Source organism: Salvelinus alpinus, chromosome 5 (genome assembly GCF_045679555.1).
Source record: "Salvelinus alpinus chromosome 5, SLU_Salpinus.1, whole genome shotgun sequence".
Lineage (NCBI taxonomy): Eukaryota > Metazoa > Chordata > Actinopteri > Salmoniformes > Salmonidae > Salvelinus > Salvelinus alpinus.
This window is the reverse complement of record NC_092090.1, coordinates 24,476,217-24,495,769: the sequence shown is the minus strand read 5'-3', so window position 1 is coordinate 24,495,769 and position 19,553 is coordinate 24,476,217. Positions and strand designations below refer to the sequence as shown.

Genomic DNA, 19,553 nt, shown 5'->3' with positions numbered 1-19,553 from the left:
ACTGTCTCCCTCTCTTCCTCTTCTCTCATGTTATTCTCTTCATCCTGTCTTTCTCTCTTCCTTTAGAACCTGTTCCACCACCTGACAGAGGTAAAGAACAGTGGAGCGGTGAAGATCCCAGAGGTGAAAGGAGAGGAGGCGTGGAAGGTCTACTATGACGACGTGTCCCAGGAGATAGTGGACGAGTTCGCCATGAGATACGGAGTAGAGTCCATCTACCAGGCCATGACGTAAGGACGCTCTCTTTCTCTTTCTCCCTCTTTTCTCTCCTCTTGGTTCTCTGAAGGCTTACTGATGTGCTGATGTTATACAGGAAAGCATGCCTCTGTGTCCTCAGTGTTAAAACTATAGAATCCATGGATTCAATTTCTATGGTTCAGAGTGTGCATGTGTGAGAGAGAAGGAAGCGCCTGGCTGCCTGTCTCTGTGTGTGTGCGTGTGTGTGTGTGTGCGCTGCCCGCTCTAAAGCCACCATGGGAATTCACAGGAAGTCATCATGGTTCTCAGTGTTCTCTCTCCACGCTCGCCTCCCGCAAGTGCTTCTGGGTAATCTGGAGGCTAAGAGCACAGTAATGAATTATGCTCCCCAATGTGAGCATCTGTGTGTGTGTGTCTCTCCCTCTCGCTCCCCCTCCCCCTCTCCCTCACGCTCCATCTTTTTTTTATCTCTCTCGCTGTGTTTTGAAAGGCTATTTAATAAATAATTGATATGACTGTCCTTCCAGATAAATGGGCTGCTCATTTTTGAAAACCTTTGAAATGCACCTCAAGTTAACCTTTCCTTGTATCAGTATTAAAATATCTCATATAAAGACCGTGTCCCAAACACCACTCTATTCCCTAATAGGCCTGGTCCCTGGTCAAATGTAGTGCACTATAAAGAGAATAGGGTGCCATTTGGGACACTCACTAACAGTCAATGCCTGACTGTAGAGCAGAATAGATACCTGTTAAGAGGCAGCCTTCTCCTTCTCTCTCACTATTCCCATGACCTACTTAGGTTTAGTTTAATGGATTCAGCTCAGAGAGAGAGGGAGGGAGAGAGAGAGAGAGAGAGAGAGGGAGGGAGGGAGAGAGCGAAAGAGAGGGGGGCGGGGAGTGGGAGATAGAGGAGAGAAAGAGAGAGAGAGTGGGAAAGAGAGATAAAGAGAGGGTGAGAGGGGGGAGATAGAGAGAGAAAGCGTGGGAGGTAGAGAGAGAGAGCAAGAGAGAGAGATAGAGAGAGAGAGACAGAGAGAGAGAGAGAGAGAGAGAGAGAGAGAGAGAGAGAGAGAGAGAGAGAGAGAGAGAGAGAGAGAGAGAGAGAGAGAGAGAGAGAGAGAGAGAGAGAGAGAGAGAGAGAGAGAGAGAGATGAACCTAGAGAAGAGTCCCCTAAGCAAGCTGGTCCTGGGACTCTGTTCACAAACACAAACAAACCACACATAGCCCCAGGACAGCAACACAGTTAGTCCCAACCAAATCATTAGAAAACAAAAATATAATTACTTGACACATTGTAAATAATTAACAAAGAAACAGAGCAAACTAGAATGCTATTTGGCCCTAAACAGAGAGTACACAGTGGCATAATACCTGACCACTGTGACTGACTGACACAAAATTAAGGAAAGCTTTGACTATGTACTGACTCAGTGAACATAGCCTTGCTATTGAGAAAGGCCGCCGTAGGAAGACCTGGCTCTCAAGAGAAGACAGGCTATGTGCACACTGCCCACAAAATGAGGTAGAAACTGAGCTGCACTTCCTAACCTCCTGCCAAATGTATGACCATATTAGAGACACATATTTCCCACAGATTACACAGACCCACAAAGAATTAAAAAACAAATCCAATTTTGATAAACTCCCATATCTATTGGGAGAAATTCCACAGTGTGCCATCACAGCAGCACGATTTGTGACCTGTTGCACAAGAAAAGGGCAACCAGTAAAGAACAAACACCATTGTAAATACAACCCATATTTATGTTTATTTATTTTCCCTTTTAACTATTTGCACATTGCTACCACAATGTATATAGACATAATATGACATTTGAAATGTCTTTATTCTTTTGGATCTTTTGTGAGTGTGATGTTTACTGTCAATTTTGTATTGTTTATTTCACTATTGTTGATGATCTATTTCACCTGCTTTAGCAATGTAAACATATGTTTTCCATTCCAATAAAGCCCTTTGAATTGAATTGAATGTAATTGAGTTGAGTGAGAGAGGGGAGAGTCGACCCTGAAGGCCTTCTACACCAGCTCAGCAGACAGACCTGATCCAAATAGACCTTCTATAACGGATGGACCATCTAAACCACATAGCCCAGCGGTGACCATCCCTTCGTTTGGGAAGCTGTACCCTTCTGGAGGATTTTGCTTCAACCCTACAACAACTAATTCTACTAATCAGTCGCTCCTGAGGACGTTGATTAGCTGAATCTGGTGTTTTACAAGTTTCAACAAATCAGAACTATGTTGCGTAGCATTGCCGTTTCGTAGAAATGTGTGATTAGCTGAATCTGGTGTTTTACAAGTTTCAACAAATCAGAACTATGTTGCGTAGCATTGCCGTTTCGTAGAAATGTGTGATTAGCTGAATCTGGTGTTTTACAAGTTTCAACAAATCAGAACTATGTTGCGTAGCATTGCCGTTTCGTAGAAGTGTGTGATTAGCTGAATCAGATGTTTTACAAGTTTCATCAACTCAGGCCTATAGGCATGGACGTGATGTGTTCAGAGTGTGTATGTGTCTCTCTGTGTATATTGGTATTGGAGTGTTACAGTGAACATGGTATTGGAGTGTTACAGTGAACATGGTATTGGAGTGTTACAGTGAACATGGTATTGGAGTGTTACAGTGAACATGGTATTGGAGTGTTACAGTGAACATGGTATTGGAGTGTTACAGTGAACATGGTATTGGAGTGTTACAGTGAACATGATATTGGAGTGTTGCAGTGAACATGGTATTGGAGTGTTACAGTGAACATGGTATTGGAGTGTTACAGTGAACATGGTATTGGAGTGTTACAGTGAACATGGTATTGGAGTGTTACAGTGAACATGGTATTGGAGTGTTACAGTGAACATGGTATTGGAGTGTTACAGTGAACATGGTATTGGAGTGTTACAGTGAACATGGTATTGGAGTGTTACAGTGAACATGGTATTGGAGTGTTACAGTGAACATGGTATTGGAGTGTTACAGTGAACATGGTATTGGAGTGTTGCAGTGAACATGGTATTGGAGTGTTGCAGTGAACATGGTATTGGAGTGTTACAGTGAATAGCAGCCCATTTGTTTGAGACACAGACCGGTGACACCTTGGCCATCAGAACTTTGTCTGCATGTGTGTGTGTTTGGGGGGGGGATCGGTTTTAAAGGAACATTAGAATTACATTCAGAGTTTTCTAATCTTCCTGTTATTGACCTTCTAGCTGGTTCCAGACTGCTGGGAATCACATGACAACTAGCAGAATGTGAATGAGCACACACACACTCTCTCTCTCTCTCTCTCTCTCTCTCTCTCTCTCTCTCTCTCTCTCTCTCTCTCTCTCTCTCTCTCTCTCTCTCTCTCTCTCTCTCTCTCTCTCTCTCTCTCTCTCTCTCTCTCTCTCTCTCTCTCTCTCTCTCTCTCTCTCTCTCTCTCTCTCTCTCTCTCTCTCTCTCTCTTCTAATATAATTCCTCTACTAGTTGAATAATCGCCTCCTTCTCATGGTCAAAGGAAAGTTACTACTTAAATCACACTTCAAAGAATAGTTAGTGTTTTGGTATTTTAATATCTTTCTCTCTCTCTCCTTACCTCCCTCTCTCCCCCTCTCTTTCCCTTCCTCTCCCTCACCTCTCTCCCCCCAGGCATTTCTCCTGTTTGTCCTCTAAGTACATGTGTCCGGGGGTTCCAGCGGTGATGAGTAATCTGCTAGCCAACATCAACGCCTACTTTGCCCACACCACCACCGTCTCAACCAACATCTCTGCCTCCGACCGCTTCGCTGCATCCAACTTTGGGGTGAGAACACACACGCACGCGCACACACACACACTCATCTACACACACTTCTCAGCTACATTGTTTATGGGCATTTGAAAACATCTGACTGAAATCATGAATATTGATCCGTACTGTAATGTTTTTTGTTTCCTCTGTAATGTTTTTTGTTTCCTCGTCTACACAATATACTCCACCCTTTCAAATACCCCCAAAAACGAATTTATTAAACTAGAAGTTCAAAGTTAAGTTGAACTCACAGTGTGATTGCTTTACTAACGGAGAAATCTATATATCTGTTTTTCTCACAGAGAGAGAAATTTGTCAAACTTCTAGATCAGCTGCACAACTCTCTGAGGATTGATCTGTCCAAGTACCGGGTTTGTACTCTCTCTCTCTCTGTGTGTGTGTGTGTGTGTGTGTGTGTGTGTGTGTGTGTGTGTGTGTGTGTGTGTGTGTGTGTGTGTGTGTGTGTGTGTGTGTGTGTGTGTGTGTGTGTGTGTGTGTGTGTGTGTGTGTGTGTGTGTATTGTAGAGTGTTGTAAGACAGTGGGTGTCTATGTATAATAGGATTATCTGTCCAGGGGTTGTACCTAGAGATGAATGGTTGTAATGATTTCTATCTACAGGAGTCCTGTTCACAAGTCCTGTTCACAAGTCCTGTTCACAAGTCCTGTCCACTAGTCCTGTTCACTAGTCCTGTCCACTAGTCCTGTCCACCAGTCCTGTCCACTAGTCCTGTTCACTAGTCCTGTGCACTAGTTCTGTGCAGTAGTCCTGTGCACTAGTCCTGTCCGCTAGTCCTGTCCACTACACTTGTACACTAGTCATGTCCACTAGTCCTGACCACTAGTCCTGTCCACTAGTCCTGTCCACTAGTCCTGTTCACTAGTCCTGTCCACTAGACTTGTACACTAGACCTGACTGTACTGTACTGTCAGTGGTTGAATTGTTGCTGGTGAAATAATGTGACACAAAAAATATTGCTTCCTATGTGGTGATTGTTTTGTCCTTACTGTTTCTGTGTGTTTCTGTGTGTTTCTGTGTGTGTGTCTCCCATTCAATTTCTACTGCAATGTGTGATTATAGAGGTAAAGACAGAGAGCGGGGCAGGTTTTTCACTGTGTGATTATAGAGGTAAAGACAGAGAGCGGGGCAGGTTTTTCACTGTGCTTGTCTTTTCAGATTGCTGGTGTCGTGTTATTCACACTCTGATTGAAAGCAGTCAGGACATGTCACATTGTTTCTGACTGCTGCCGCTCCCCTTCTGCTCCCACATCAATTCACAGACACACACACACACACACACACACACACACACACACACACACACACACACACACACACACACACACACACACACACACACACACACACACACACACACACACACACACACACACACACACACACACACACACACACACACACACACACACACACACACACACCCCTTGTCATCGTACAGTAATGAGATTCAGATCAGGCCAGTCAGTCTCTCCGCTCGCTCGGCGTATGGATTTCTCCGTAATGATATTCTGAAGCAGATTGAGTTTGCTTTTCTCTAAAACCGAGGGATGAATGGACAGAGAGAGAGTATCCCCCACTCTTTTTAGACGTATTCGTCAGGGGAGTCAGAATATGCAGCGACACAGTGTAACAGCTGATTTGTCCCTCTGTGATGTCTCCTGTCGGGTTCTGCTGTCAGTGATTCACGGCAGGTGCTCAGGGATACAGAGTGTTGTTTCAGACAGTGGACACTTTAAATCGGAGGAGGGGCTCATTGGAATGGCTGGAATGAAATAAATGTAATGGTGATACATTACCATTCACTACTTCTAGGATGTCTATTTAGGCTACATGTTGAAGTAGACATTGAGGGATATAGGTTGTCTATTTAGGGTAGACGTTCAGGCATATGTACATTTAGGGTGAACTGGGGATATAGGATGTAGATTTAGGGTAGACGTTCAGGCATATGTATATTTAGGGTGAACTGGGGATATAGGATGTAGATTTAGGGTAGACGTTCAGGCATATGTATATTTAGGGTGAACTGAGGGATATAGGATGTTGATTTAGGGTAGACGTTCAGGCATATGTACATTTAAGGGGAACTGAGGGATATAGGATGTTGATTTAGGGTAGACGTTCAGGCATATGTACATTTAGGGGGAACTGAGGGATATAGGATGTTGATTTAGGGTAGACGTTCAGTGCCCTTTGGTTTGCCCTTTGGTTTCCATTGGGCTGTCCATTATTGTTACTATGTCCGTTGGTCATGTGAGTACCTGTGCTGTGTGTTTTAGCTTTCGTGCCATTGTGGATTGCGCATATGATTACGGGTTTCGTCCCGTGTGTTAATCATTGTGCGTGTGTGTTATTTTTTCGAGGTACTCCTCGCTCTTTTGTTTGGGTTTCAACCCTGTGTTTTGTATAGTGTTTGTTTGGTCTTCGCCCCTGTGCCTTTACATGGCACGCCGTAATTTGGGTGAAATAAAAAACCTTATTACGCATTCCTGCGTCTGTCTTCTGAATCTCTTCATACCAACGTGTCACATGGTAGAGGCTGAGGGATCTGGAATGTTCATTTAGGTTTCTATGGTGATGGTTTATGGTAGAGACTGAGGGATATAGGATGTCTGTTTAGGTTTATATAGTGATGGTTTATGGTAGATACTGAGGGATATAGGATGTCTGTTTAGGTTTCTATGGTGATGGTTTATGGTAGATACTGAGGGATCTGGAATGTTCATTTAGGTTTCTATGGTGATGGTTTATGGTAGATACTGAGGGATATAGGATGTCTGTTTAGGTTTCTATGGTGATGGTTTATGGTAGATACTGAGGGATATAGGATGTCTGTTTAGGTTTCTATGGTGATGGTTTATGGTAGATACTGAGGGATATAGGATGTCTGTTTAGGTTTCTATGGTGATGGTTTATGGTAGATACTGAGGGATATAGGATGTCTGTTTAGGTTTCTATGGTGATGGTTTATGGTAGATACTGAGGGATATAGGATGTCTGTTTAGGTTTCTATGGTGATGGTTTATGGTAGATACTGAGGCATATAGGATTTCTGTTTAGGTAGGATGTTGTTTCAGGGTAGACGTTGAGGTATATATGATGTCTGTTTAGGGTAGACGTTGAGGTACTGTATTTGGGATGTCTTTTAAGAGTATGGATATTTTATATTAGTTTAGGGTGAATATGTAAGATGTTGTTCTAAGTAAGGACAAAAAGCTGCAAACACAATACACAGTTGAATGATGGTTTAGTGAATGAGTTTTGTCGATGATCAGCGGCTGAGCGGAATTGATGCTTTCATACAGACTTTGAGTCCATGATCATTCTGCATTACTTTTGTGATTGACAGAGAGTTTATGTGCATCCCAAATTGCACCATATTCCCTATGTAGTGCACTACTTTTGATGAGAGCCTTATGGGTCCTGGTCAAAGTAGTGCACTACACAGGGAATAGGGTGCTTTTTGGGATGCACATCTTCTGTTCATTTAGAGTTCATGTTGACTTTATGTAACGGACTCAGTAAAGAATCCACTGACATTTCCTCACCAGCCTACTCTAAAAGATCACTGGCAGTACAGCAAAACCTATTGAGCCCCGAGCAGGCAAAAATCAGAACAGTTCCTCCTCAGATCAGAGCACCCAGATATCAGCCTGTTTAAGACTCTGTCAAACACTAAGTAACAATCTCAGTTATTGGTCTAATGGTTAGGGTTTGGTCTCATTAGGTTTGGTCTCAAAGTTACTTGGGAGGTGTGTGTGTGTGTGTGTGTGTGTGTGCGTGCGTGCGTGCGTGCCAGTCTGTGGTAAAGAGAAAGGAGGGTGGGGGGCAGTAATGTATAGTTCACCAAGCACCTTTTCTCAGCCTATCAGGGTGCAGGTGTGCTGAAAGCTCTCCTGTCACGGTGCTCTGAGCATGAATGGAGGTTTCCATCACACAGGGGCTTTAACACTAAACGACCAGACGTCAAACTCCTTTACTGATGATGGCTGGATGTGTCCCATCATCAATATCAATGTGTGAATGAATTATGAGACTGCGTGGGATACAGGGTTGTGAGACGAGTGGCCTTCAGCACCTGATCCCACCTTGAGGGCCGTACCCTACCTAGTTATAATGCTGTATGTTTCCAGGGGGGAATAGACTGCCACTAGCTGCTGTTTCCCTTTGTGAATCTGTTGGGTAGTGTTAGTTAGTTAATAACAGATCTTTATAGCTATTTCTTGTTGTCTATGACCCTCGTTTCATTATCCTAATACACACACTGTAGCACTTTGGGATTGTTTTTAGATGAAAAGCGCATTACAAATGAAGAGCTCTATTCAGTCTGTATGGATGAAGCGTTCCAGGTTGCGTGATAGAAATGTAAAGGTCATTTCCCATTGAGCCGACATATGCAGCGTTTACCATGAATACAGTCGCTGTTAACGCGAGAGCATTGCCTTCCAATGTCAATCATGCTGTAACACTTAACTTCAGTGATACAGATTGAATAGAGCCTTAACTGTAGAGAGATGGAGAATGAGAAGGGAGCAGGAGAGAGAGAACCAATCTCTTCATTATTTTCTCCTGCAGGATAATTTCCCAGCTGGTAACCCAGAGCGTCTCCAGGACCTGAAGTCTACTGTGGACCTTCTCACCAGCATCACCTTCTTCAGGATGAAGGTATGTACACACTCTGTGTGTGTGTGTGTGTGTGTGTGTGAGAGAGAGACACTCCCAGTTTACTGTAGTAGAAGCATGCCTATCAATCAATTAGCATATTGGTACATTTACTGCATGCCTTTACAGTGATAGTCAATACTGATTATGGTCATAAACAGGCCTCCCACACAACACACACACGCACATATACAAATATATATATATACATAGAGTTGAAGTCAGAAGTTTACATACACTTAGGTTGGAGTCATTAAAACTCGTTTTTCAACCACTCCACAAATTTCTTGTTAACAAACTATAGTTTTGGCAAGTCAGTTAGGACATCAACTTTACGCATGACACAAGTCATTTTTCCAAAAAATTTTACAGACAGATTATTTCACTTATAATTCACTGTATCACAATTCCAGTGGGCAACAATTTACAGACACTAAGTTGACTTTGCCTTTAAACAGCTTGGGAATGTCACAATCGTCTGTTGAAGAAATGGACCAAGGCGCAGCGTTGTGAGCGTACATACTTCTTTATTAACGATGTCGCCAACAAAACAATAACCCTCCAACCGAAACGTGACGCCAACGTAGTGCTCACAGGCAACTAAACATGGACAACTACCCACAAAACCAAAATGGAAATGGCAACCTAAATAGGATCCCCAATCAGAGACAACGATAAACAGCTGTCTCTGATTGGGAACCAATTCAGGCCACCATAAACCTACAACCCCTAGACAATACAAAATCCCCATAGATAAACAAAAAAAACCTAGACAAGACAAAAAACCCTAGACAATACAAAAACTAAACAAACCACCCTTGTCACACCCTGACCTAACCAAGTAATAAAGAAAACAAATATAACTAAAGTCAGGGCGTGACAGGCACATTCCAGAAAATTATGTCATGGCTTTATAAGCTTCTGATAGGCTAATTGACATAATTTGTGTCACGTTCCTGACCTTATTTCCTTTATTTTGTCTTTGTTTAGTATGGTCAGGACGTGAGCTGGGTGGGCATTCTATGTTATGTGTTTCTATGTTTAGGTTCATTGTTAATTAGCCTGATATGGTTCTCAATCAGGGGCAGGTGTTTTACGTTTCCTCTGATTGAGAACCATATTTAGGTAGGCTGTTCACACCGTTTGTTTGTGGGTTATTGTTTTCCGTGTCAGTGTTTGTACCACACGGGACTGTTTCGTTTGTTTAGTCTGATCCTGTTTGTGCGTTCTTCGTTATATGTAAGTTCACATGTTCAGGTCTGTTGACGTCGTTTGTTGTTTTATATAGTTTTTTCAGTGTTCTTCGTTTCGTCTTCTTTAAAAATAAATCAAACATGTATTCTCCACAAGCTGCGTTTTGGTCCGATCCATGCTCCTCCTCAGACGAGGAGGAGAACAATCGTTACAATTTGAGTCAATTGGAGGTGTACCTGTGGATGTATTTCAAGACCTACCTTCAAACTCAGTGCCTCTTTGCTTGACATCATGGGAAAATCAAAAGAAATCAGCCAAGACCTCAGAAAATAATGTGTAGACCTCCTCAAGTCTGGTTCATCCTTGGGAGCAATTTCCAAATGCATGAAAGTGCCACGTTCATCTGAAACAAACAATAGTATGCAAGTATAAACACCATGGGACCACGCAGCCATCATACCGTTCAGGAAGGAGACGCGTTCTGTCTCTTAGAGATGAACGTACTTTGGTGCGAGAAGTGCAAATCAATCCCAGAACAACAGCAAAGGACCTTGTGAAGATGCTGGAGGAAACAGGTACAAAAGTATCTATATCCACAGTAAAACGAGTCCTATATCGACATAACCTGAAAGGCCACTCAGCAAGGAACAAGCCACTGCTCGAAAAATTGCCATAAAAAAGCCAGACTACGGTTTGCAACTGCACATGGGGACAAAGATTGTAATTTTGGAGAAATGTCCTGTGGTCTGATGAAACAAAAATAGAACTGTTTGGCCATAATGACCATCGTTATGTTTGGAGGAAAAGGGGGAAAGCTTGCAAGCCGAAGAACACCATCCCAACCGTGAAGCACGGGGGTGGCAGCATCATGTTGTGGTGTTGCTTTGCTGCAGGAGGGACTGGTGCACTTCACAAAATAGATGGCATCATGAGGAAAGGAAAATTATGTGGATATATTGAAGCAACATCTCAAGACATCAGTCAGGAAGTTAAATGGGTCTTCCAACTGGACAATGACCCCAAGCATACTTCCAAATTTGTGGCAAAATGAATTCAGGACAACAAAGTCAAGGTATTGGAGTGGCCATCACAAAGCCCTGACCTCAATCCCATAGAAAATTTGTGGGCAGACCTGAAAAAGCGTGTGCGAGCAAGGAGGCCTACAAACCTGACTCAGTTACACCAGCTCTGTCAGGAGGAATGGGCCAAAATTCACCCAATTTATTGTGGGAAGCTTGTGGAAACAATTTAAAGGCAATGCTACCAAATACTAATTGAGTGTATGTAAACTTCTGACCAACTGAGAATGTGATGAAAGAAATAAAAGCTGAAATAAATCATTCTCTCTACTATTATTCTGATATTTCACATTCTTAAAATAAAGTGGTAATCCTATCTGGGAATTTTTACTAGTATTAAATGTCAGGAATTGTGCAAAACTGAGTTTAAATGTATTTGGCTGAGGTGTACGTAAACTTCTGACTTCAATTGTACACACACACACACACACACACACACACACACACACACACATACACATACACATACACATACACACACACATACACATACACATACACATACACATACACATACACACACACACATATATATATATATAAATACACACTCACACACACACACACACACATATATATACAGTGGGGAGAACAAGTATTTGAAACACTGCCAATTTTGCAGGTTTTCCTACTTACAAAGCATGTAGAGGTCTGTCATTTTTATCATAGGTACACTTCAACTGTGAGAGGCGGAATCTAAAACAAAAATCCAGAAAATCACATTGTATGATTTTTAAGTAATTCCTTTGCATTTTATTGCATGACATAAGTATTTGATCACCTACCAACCAGTAAGAATTCCGGCTCTCACAGACCTGTTAGTTTTTCTGAAGCCCTCCTGTTCTCCACTCATTACCTGTATTAACTGCACCTGTTTGAACTCGTTACTTGTAAAAAAGACACCTGTCCACACACTCAATCAAACAGACTCCAACCTCTCCACAATGGCCAAGACCAGATAGCTGTGTAAGGACATCAGGGATAAAATTGTAGACCTGCACAAGGCTGGGATGGGCTACAGGACAATATGCAAGCAGCTTGGTGAGAAGGCAACAACTGTTGGTGCAATTATTAGAAATTGGAAGAAGTTCAAGATGACGGTCAATCACCCTCGGTCTGGGGCTCCATGCAAGATCTCACCTCGTGGGGCATCAATGATCATGAGGAAGGTGAGGGATCAGAGCAGAACTACACGGCAGGACCTGGTCAATGACCTGAAGAGAGCTGGGACCACAGTCTCAAAGAAAAACCATTAGTAACACACTACGCCATCATGGATTAAAATCCTTCAGCGCACGTAAGGTCCTCAAGCCATCGCATGTCCAGGCCCGTCTGAAGTTTGCCAATGACCATCTGGAGGATCCAGAGGAGGAATGGGAGAAGGTCATGTGGTCTGATGAGACAAAAATAGATATTTTTGGTCTAAACTCCACTCGCCGTGTTTGGAGGAAGAAGAAGGATGAGTACAACCCCAAGAACACCATCCCAAACGTGAAGCATGGAGGTGGAAACATCATTCTTTGGGGATGTTTTTCTGCAAAGGGGACAGGACGACTGCACCGTATTGAGGGGAGGATGGATGGGGCCATGTATCGCGAGATCTTGGCCAACAACCTCCTTCCCTCAGTAAGAGCATTGAAGATGGGTCGTGGCTGGGTCTTCCAGCATGACAACGACCCGAAACACACAGCCAGGGCAACTAAGGAGTGGCTCCGTAAGTAGCATCTCAAGGTCCTGGAGTGGCCTAGCCAGGCTCCAGACCTGAACTCAATAGAAAATCTTTGGAGGGAGCTGAAAGTCCGTATTGACCAGCGACAGCCCCGAAACATGAAGGATCTGGAGAAGGTCTGTATGGAGGAGTGGGCCAAAATCCCTGCTGCAGTGTGTGCAAACCTGGTCAAGAACTACAGGAAACGTATGATCTCTGTAATTGCAAACAAAGGTTTCTGTACCAAATATTAAGTTCTGCTTTTCTGATGTATCAAATACTTATGTCATGCAATAAAATGCAAATTAATTACTTAAAAATCATACAATGTGATTTTCTAGATTTTTGTTTTAGATTCCATCTCTCACAGTTGAAGTGTACCTATGATAAAAATTACAGACCTCTACATGCTTTGTAAGTAGGAAAACCTGCAAAATCGGCAGTGTATCAAATACTTGTTCTCCCCACTGTATATATATATGTATACACACACACTCACCCTCACACACTAAACAGAAACACTTATTATTCTATTCTTTCTGTAGATCCATCTGAGCAGGGAGCAGCAGCAAATATGCTATAAGATATGTCTGTCTGAAGGCCCCACGAGTCATATAGACTGATTTATGTTCTTCCATACTGATGACAATTATCCATACCGATTCCTGATGTTATACACTCTGTTGAGTGTCTAAGTGACTTGTGCATGCGTGTGTGTGTGTGTGTGTGTGTGTGTGTGTGTGTGTGTGTGTGTGTGTGTGTGTGTGTGTGTGTGTGTGTGTGTGTGTGTGTGTGTGTGTGTGTGTGTGTGTGTGTGTGTGTGTGTGTGTGTGAGAAGCGTTTTAACCACCCTCTCTCCCAGTGCAATCATCTCCCTGTAATCCTCCCCCCCAGTTCCCAGCCTGCACGCTGTTTTATCTAGGTTTAAAAACAGCCCAGTGCTCTGCTTCATACACACACCCACGCACCCACGCACCCACGCACGCACGCACACACACACACACACACACACACACACACACACACACACACACACACACACACACACACACACACACACACACACACACACACACGCACACACGCACGCACGCACGCACGCACACACACACACACACAAAAACCGGTTGACACGCACGCAAACACACACACAAAGACACCGGTGGACTCCCATTCAGGAAGGGTGTGGGGCGGATGTACAGAGAATGGAGCGGCCAGGCGTAACTAAGATGGCAGCTGAAGGGGAGATGACGTGGGGGGAGGAATGAGAATTGTCCCTTTATGTTACAGACACTTTCACTCCCACTTCCAGCCACCATCACCCTCCCGGATCCGGGATCCTCCTTATCAAAAAAGCTGACTAGCATAGCCTAGCCTAACGGGACAGGGATATCATATAATATAATTTTCATGAAATCACAAGTCCAATACAGCAAATGAAAGATAAACATCTTGTGAATCCAGCCAATATTTCCGATTTTTTAAGTGTTTTACAGCGAAAACACAATATAGAATTATATTAGCTTACCACAATAGCCAAACACACAAACGCATTTATTCACCGCAAAGGTAGCTTTCGCAAAAACCAGCAATATATATAAAATTAATCACTAACCTTTGGACAACTTCATCAGATGACAGTCTTATAACATCATGTTATAGACCTTTTCTCAATAGGGGGGGGCGCTGTTTTCACTTTGTAAAAAATCGTTCCCAAATTAAACTGCCTCGTACTCAATTCTTGCTCGTACAATATGCATATTATTATTACTATTGGATAGAAAACACTCTCTAGTTTCTAAAACCGTTTGAATTATATATGTGAGTAAAACAGAGCTCATTTTGCAGCAAACTTCCTGTCAGGAAGTGAGAAATCTGAAATCGGGGGCTCTGTTCCAGGGTCAGCCTATTAATTTGCATGGAATCTATGGGTCTACATGCACTGCATACGCCTTCCACTAGATGTCAGTAGGCAGTGAGAGTTGGAATGGGGTGTATAGCTCTATCTGAGGCCGAACAAGACCTCTTGGAACGGTGGGTCTAGTCTTTTCACCGTTCAGCTTGGCGCGAGAGGGAGCTCAGGATTGCGTTCTGAAAAGCTTTCGTTATAGACGTTAGATATATCCGGCTCTGATTTTATTTGATATATGTGTTAAAAACATAATCAACTAGTTATATTAAACCGACTTATATCAGTTTATTCCGATTTTCGGTATTTTCTTTGTTATGCGTTATGGTGAGTTGGACACTTCTGTGCCGCATGGCTAGCGTTGGCTAGCGTTCTACAGATGAAGAGGGCATTCTACAACCAAACAACGATTATTCTGGACAAAGGACCCCTTGTAAAGTAGGAACCATTTATGATGTTATTTCGTATTTCTGTCGAAAATGTGTCGTCGTATTTTGGGCGCTGATTTTGGACGCTGTCTCGCTATAACGTAAGCTGTATGTCGTACTAAGGTTATTTTTAAAAATCTAACACAGCGGTTGCATTAAGAACTAGTGTATCTTTCATTTGCTGTCCAACCTGTATTTTTTTGTAAAGTTATTATTAGTTATTTGATTAGATTAGGTGCCTCTCCAAGATTTCTCCGGACAATATTTCTGCATTTTCACTACGTATTCACATTGTAAAACCACGAATCGTGCCGCTAAATATGCACATTTTCGAACAAACCATATATGTATTGTGTAATATGATGTTATAGGACTGTCATCTGATGAAGTTTGAGAAGGTTAGTGAAAACATTAATATCTTTTGCTGGTTTATTCGCTATCGCTAACGTGCCTTGAATGATTGCGGTTGTGTGGTAGGCTATTGTAGTAAGCTAATATAATGCTATATTGTGTTTTCGCTGTAAAACACTTAAAAAATCTGAAATATTGGCTGGATTCACAAGATGTTTGTCTTTCATTTGCTGTACACCGTGTATTTTTCATAAATGTTTTATGATGAGTATTTAGGTATTTCACGTTGGTTTCTGTAGTTATTCTAGCTGCTTTGGTGAGACTTGTGATGGTGGCTGCAATGTAAAACTATGATTTATACCTGAAATATGCACATTTTTCGAACAAAACATATGCTATACAATAAATCTGTTATAAGACTGTCATCTGATGAAGTTGTTTCTTGGTTAGTGACTATTTATATCTTTATTTGGTCGAATTTGTGATAGCTACCTATGCAGTAAAAAAATGGTGAAAATATGCGGTTGGGTCTTTTGCTATCATGGTTAGCTAATAGAAATACATATTGTGTTTTCGCTGTAAAACATTTTAAAAATCGGAAATGATGGCTAGATTCACAAGATGTGTATCTTTCATCTGGTGTCTTGGACTTGTGATTTCATGATATTTAGATGCTAGTATTTACTTGTGGCGCTATGCTAGGCTATGCTAGTCAGCTTTTTTACTGATGAGGGTGCTCCCGGATCCGGGATGAGTACCAAGTAGAAGTTATAGAATACATTTATGTTTTGTTCGAAAATGTGCATATTTGGAGCTGCAAATCGTGGTTATACATTGTGAATACGTAGCAACATTTCCCCAGAATGTCCAGAGATATTTTGGACACTTTGGACCTAATCTGACCAAAGAACTCATCACATACTTTACATAAAAATACTTGTTGTATGGCAAATGAAAGATACACTGGTTCCTAATGCAACCGCTGTGTTCGATTTTTAAAAATAACTTTACCACAACATACAGCTTGGGTTATTGTGAGACAGCGCTCACCAACACGGCGGAGAATAGGCATCAACATATCACACAGAAATACGAAATAACATCATAAATGTTGTCTTACTTTTGCTGAGCTCCCATCAGAATGTTGTACAAGGAGTACTATTTCCAGGATAAATCGTTGTTTGGTTTTAGAATGTCCATTTCTACTGTCGTATTCGCGCCACAATGCTAGCCAAGGTTGCTAACATTCCCATCCTCTCTTGGCGCAAAGAACGGAAAACTCCAAAAGTCCCAATAAACGTTGAATAAACTGATAAAACTCGGTTGAAAAAACCTACTTTATGATGTTATTATCATATGTATCAAATAAAATCAGAGCCGGAGATATTCGCCGTGTATACCGAACGCTTTTCAGAAGACAATGTCGAGGTCCCTCGCGCGCCGTCGAAGACAAAGAAAATACCGGACCTGTCACTCCAAAAGCTCTTGTTCGGCCTCAGATCAAGCTAGACACCCCATTCCACCTTCCACTGCCTGTTGACATCTAGTGGAAGGCGTATGAAGTGCATACATATCGATAAATATAAGCCAGTTGAATAGGCAGGCCCTGGAACAGAGCCTCGTTTTCAGATTTTTCACTTCCTGTATGGAAGTTTGCTGCCAAATGAGTTCTGTTTTACTCACAGATATAATTCAAACAGTTTTAGAAACTTCAGAGTGTTTTCTATCCAATAGTAATAATAATATGCATATTGTATGATCTAGAACAGAGTACGAGGCCACTTAAATTGGGCACGATTTTTTCCAAAGTGAAAACAGCGCCCCCCTATTGACAAGGGAAAGGGGATACCTAGACAATAGCACAACTGAATGCATTCAGCCGAAGTGTGTTCAACCGAAGTGTGTAACCCAACCCCTCTGAATCACACACACACACACACACACACGAGTTCTCCTGAACACACAGACAGTATACAGTAGGTTTCAAAGAATCAAGGATAGAGAGGTCTATTTAAATTTTTGGAAGATTTATTCCTTATTATTTACCATTCTAAAGGTACAACTTTAAAATGTGTGTGTGTGTGTGTGTGTGTGTGTGTGTGTGTGTGTGTGTGTGTGTGTGTGTGTGTGTGTGTGTGTGTGTGTGTGTGTGTGTGTGTGTGTGTGTGTGTGTGTGTGTGTGTGTGTGTGTGTGTGTGTGTGTGTGCGCGCGTGCGCGTGCGTGTGCGTGTGCGTGTGCGTGTGTGTGTGTATGTGTGTTTTGACTTTGTGCCTATCTGTATTACAGGTACAGGAGCTACAGAGTCCTCCCAGAGCCAGTATGGTGGTGAAGGACTGTGTCAGAGCCTGTCTGGACTCAACATACAAATACATATTTGACAACTGTCATGAACTCTACAACCAGCTACTAGACCAGGTAAACCAGACACTATATCACCCTATATTAAACTCTATATCAGTCTTATATTAAATCCTGTATCACTCCTATATTAAACCTTATATCACCACTATATTAAACCCTTTATCACTCCTATATTAAATCCTATATCACTCCTATATCACCCCTATATTAAACTCTTTATCACTCCTATATTAAATCCTATATCACTCCTATATCACCCCTATATTAAACCCTATATCAGACCTATTAAAAATCTATATCAGTCCTATATGAAATCCTATATCAGTCCTATGTTAAATCATATATCAGTACTACGTTAAATCATATATCAGTACTTTTTAAAATCCTATATCAGTACTATGTAAAATCCTATATCAGTCCTATATATGCTGAGTGTACAACGCATTAGGAACACCTTCTAGTATTGAGTTGCACCATCCCCTTTGCCCTCAGAACAGCCTCAATTCGTTGGGGCATGGACTCTACAAGGTGTCGAAAGCATTCCACAGTGGTGCTGGCCTATGTTGAATCCAATGCTTCCTACAGTTGTGTCAAGTCGGCTGGATGGGTGGTGGACCATTCTTGATACACACGGGAAACTGTTGAGCATGAAAAACCCAGCAGCATTGCAGTTCCTGACACAAACCTGTGCGCCTGGCACCTACTACCAGTCAATGTATTTTAATTTTAATTTTATTTACAATGATGGCCTACCCCGGCCAAACCTGGACGACGCTGGGCCAATTGTGTGCTGCCCTATTGGACTCACAATCACGGCCGGATGTGATGCAGCCTGGTTCAAAGGCACTTAAATATTTTGTCTTGCCCAGTCACCCTCTGAATGGCACACAGACACAATCCATGTCTCAATTGTCTAAATGCTTAAAAATCCTTCTTTAACCTGTCTCCTCCCCTTCATCTACACTGATCAAAGTGGATTTAACAGGTGACATCAATAAGGGATCATAGCTTTCACCTGGATTGATCTGGTCAGTCTATGTCATCGAAGGAACAGGTATTCCTAATGTTTTGTACACTCAGTCCTATATTCATTTTATATCAGTCCTATATCAGCCCTCTGTCAGTCCTAAGGTGCACTACAGGAATTAGTGTGTTCTGTCTAATAGAGAGATAATGTCCTTCAGGTCTGTAACAGTCATGTCTATCTGTTCTGCAAAACGCAAGTTCTGTAACAGTGAGGTAATGTCCTGCTGGTCTATAACAAGGAGTTTATAACTGTAGAAGTTGAATAATAATCTTCCTTTGTAGAAACAGCCTGAGGCGTTTTTAGCAATTACCCAGCAGACAGATAGATACAGCCACTAATTACAACTCAGTCTAACGCACTCACAAACGAGTCACACACTCCATCAACACACACACACACATACGTATAGACCAGACACCTACTCCATCAACACACACACACACACATAGACCAGACACATACTCCATCAACACACACACAGGCACACACACACACACACTCTATCAACACACACACACATGCACACACACACATACACACACACACACTTACAAACAGGACACACTCTTCATCAACACACTAGTCACCACAACATCAACACACACACATGTTCTCTCCTGGAGCTAACCTCAGGGTGGTGGATGACTATATCATAATATTACAGCCTGCCTTTGTGCCACTGTGGATATTTCCCATAAAAGACGTCCATTGTGTTGTCTTGCCTGCCCTCGTTCTCTCACTGGAAATACCACCGTCCAACCAGAGGCTGATTATGTAACGCTACAAAGCACTCTACATGGGAGAGAGGGAGGGAGGACATGGGGG

At 42.3% G+C, this 19,553-nt stretch overlaps 1 protein-coding gene across 1 annotated transcript in view; it reads left to right on the top strand.

Annotated features, from left to right (window-relative positions):
* The window catches only part of LOC139575274 (protein unc-13 homolog C), a 186,875-nt gene that overhangs the window by 59,053 nt on the left and 108,269 nt on the right, over positions 1–19,553 (top strand). Inside the window, exons 11-15 of the mRNA XM_071400233.1 lie at positions 67–230; positions 3,847–4,000; positions 4,291–4,359; positions 8,584–8,673; positions 17,627–17,755. Coding sequence (XP_071256334.1) covers positions 67–230; positions 3,847–4,000; positions 4,291–4,359; positions 8,584–8,673; positions 17,627–17,755 — 606 coding nt within the window. The remainder of the gene's footprint in view (positions 1–66; positions 231–3,846; positions 4,001–4,290; positions 4,360–8,583; positions 8,674–17,626; positions 17,756–19,553) is intronic.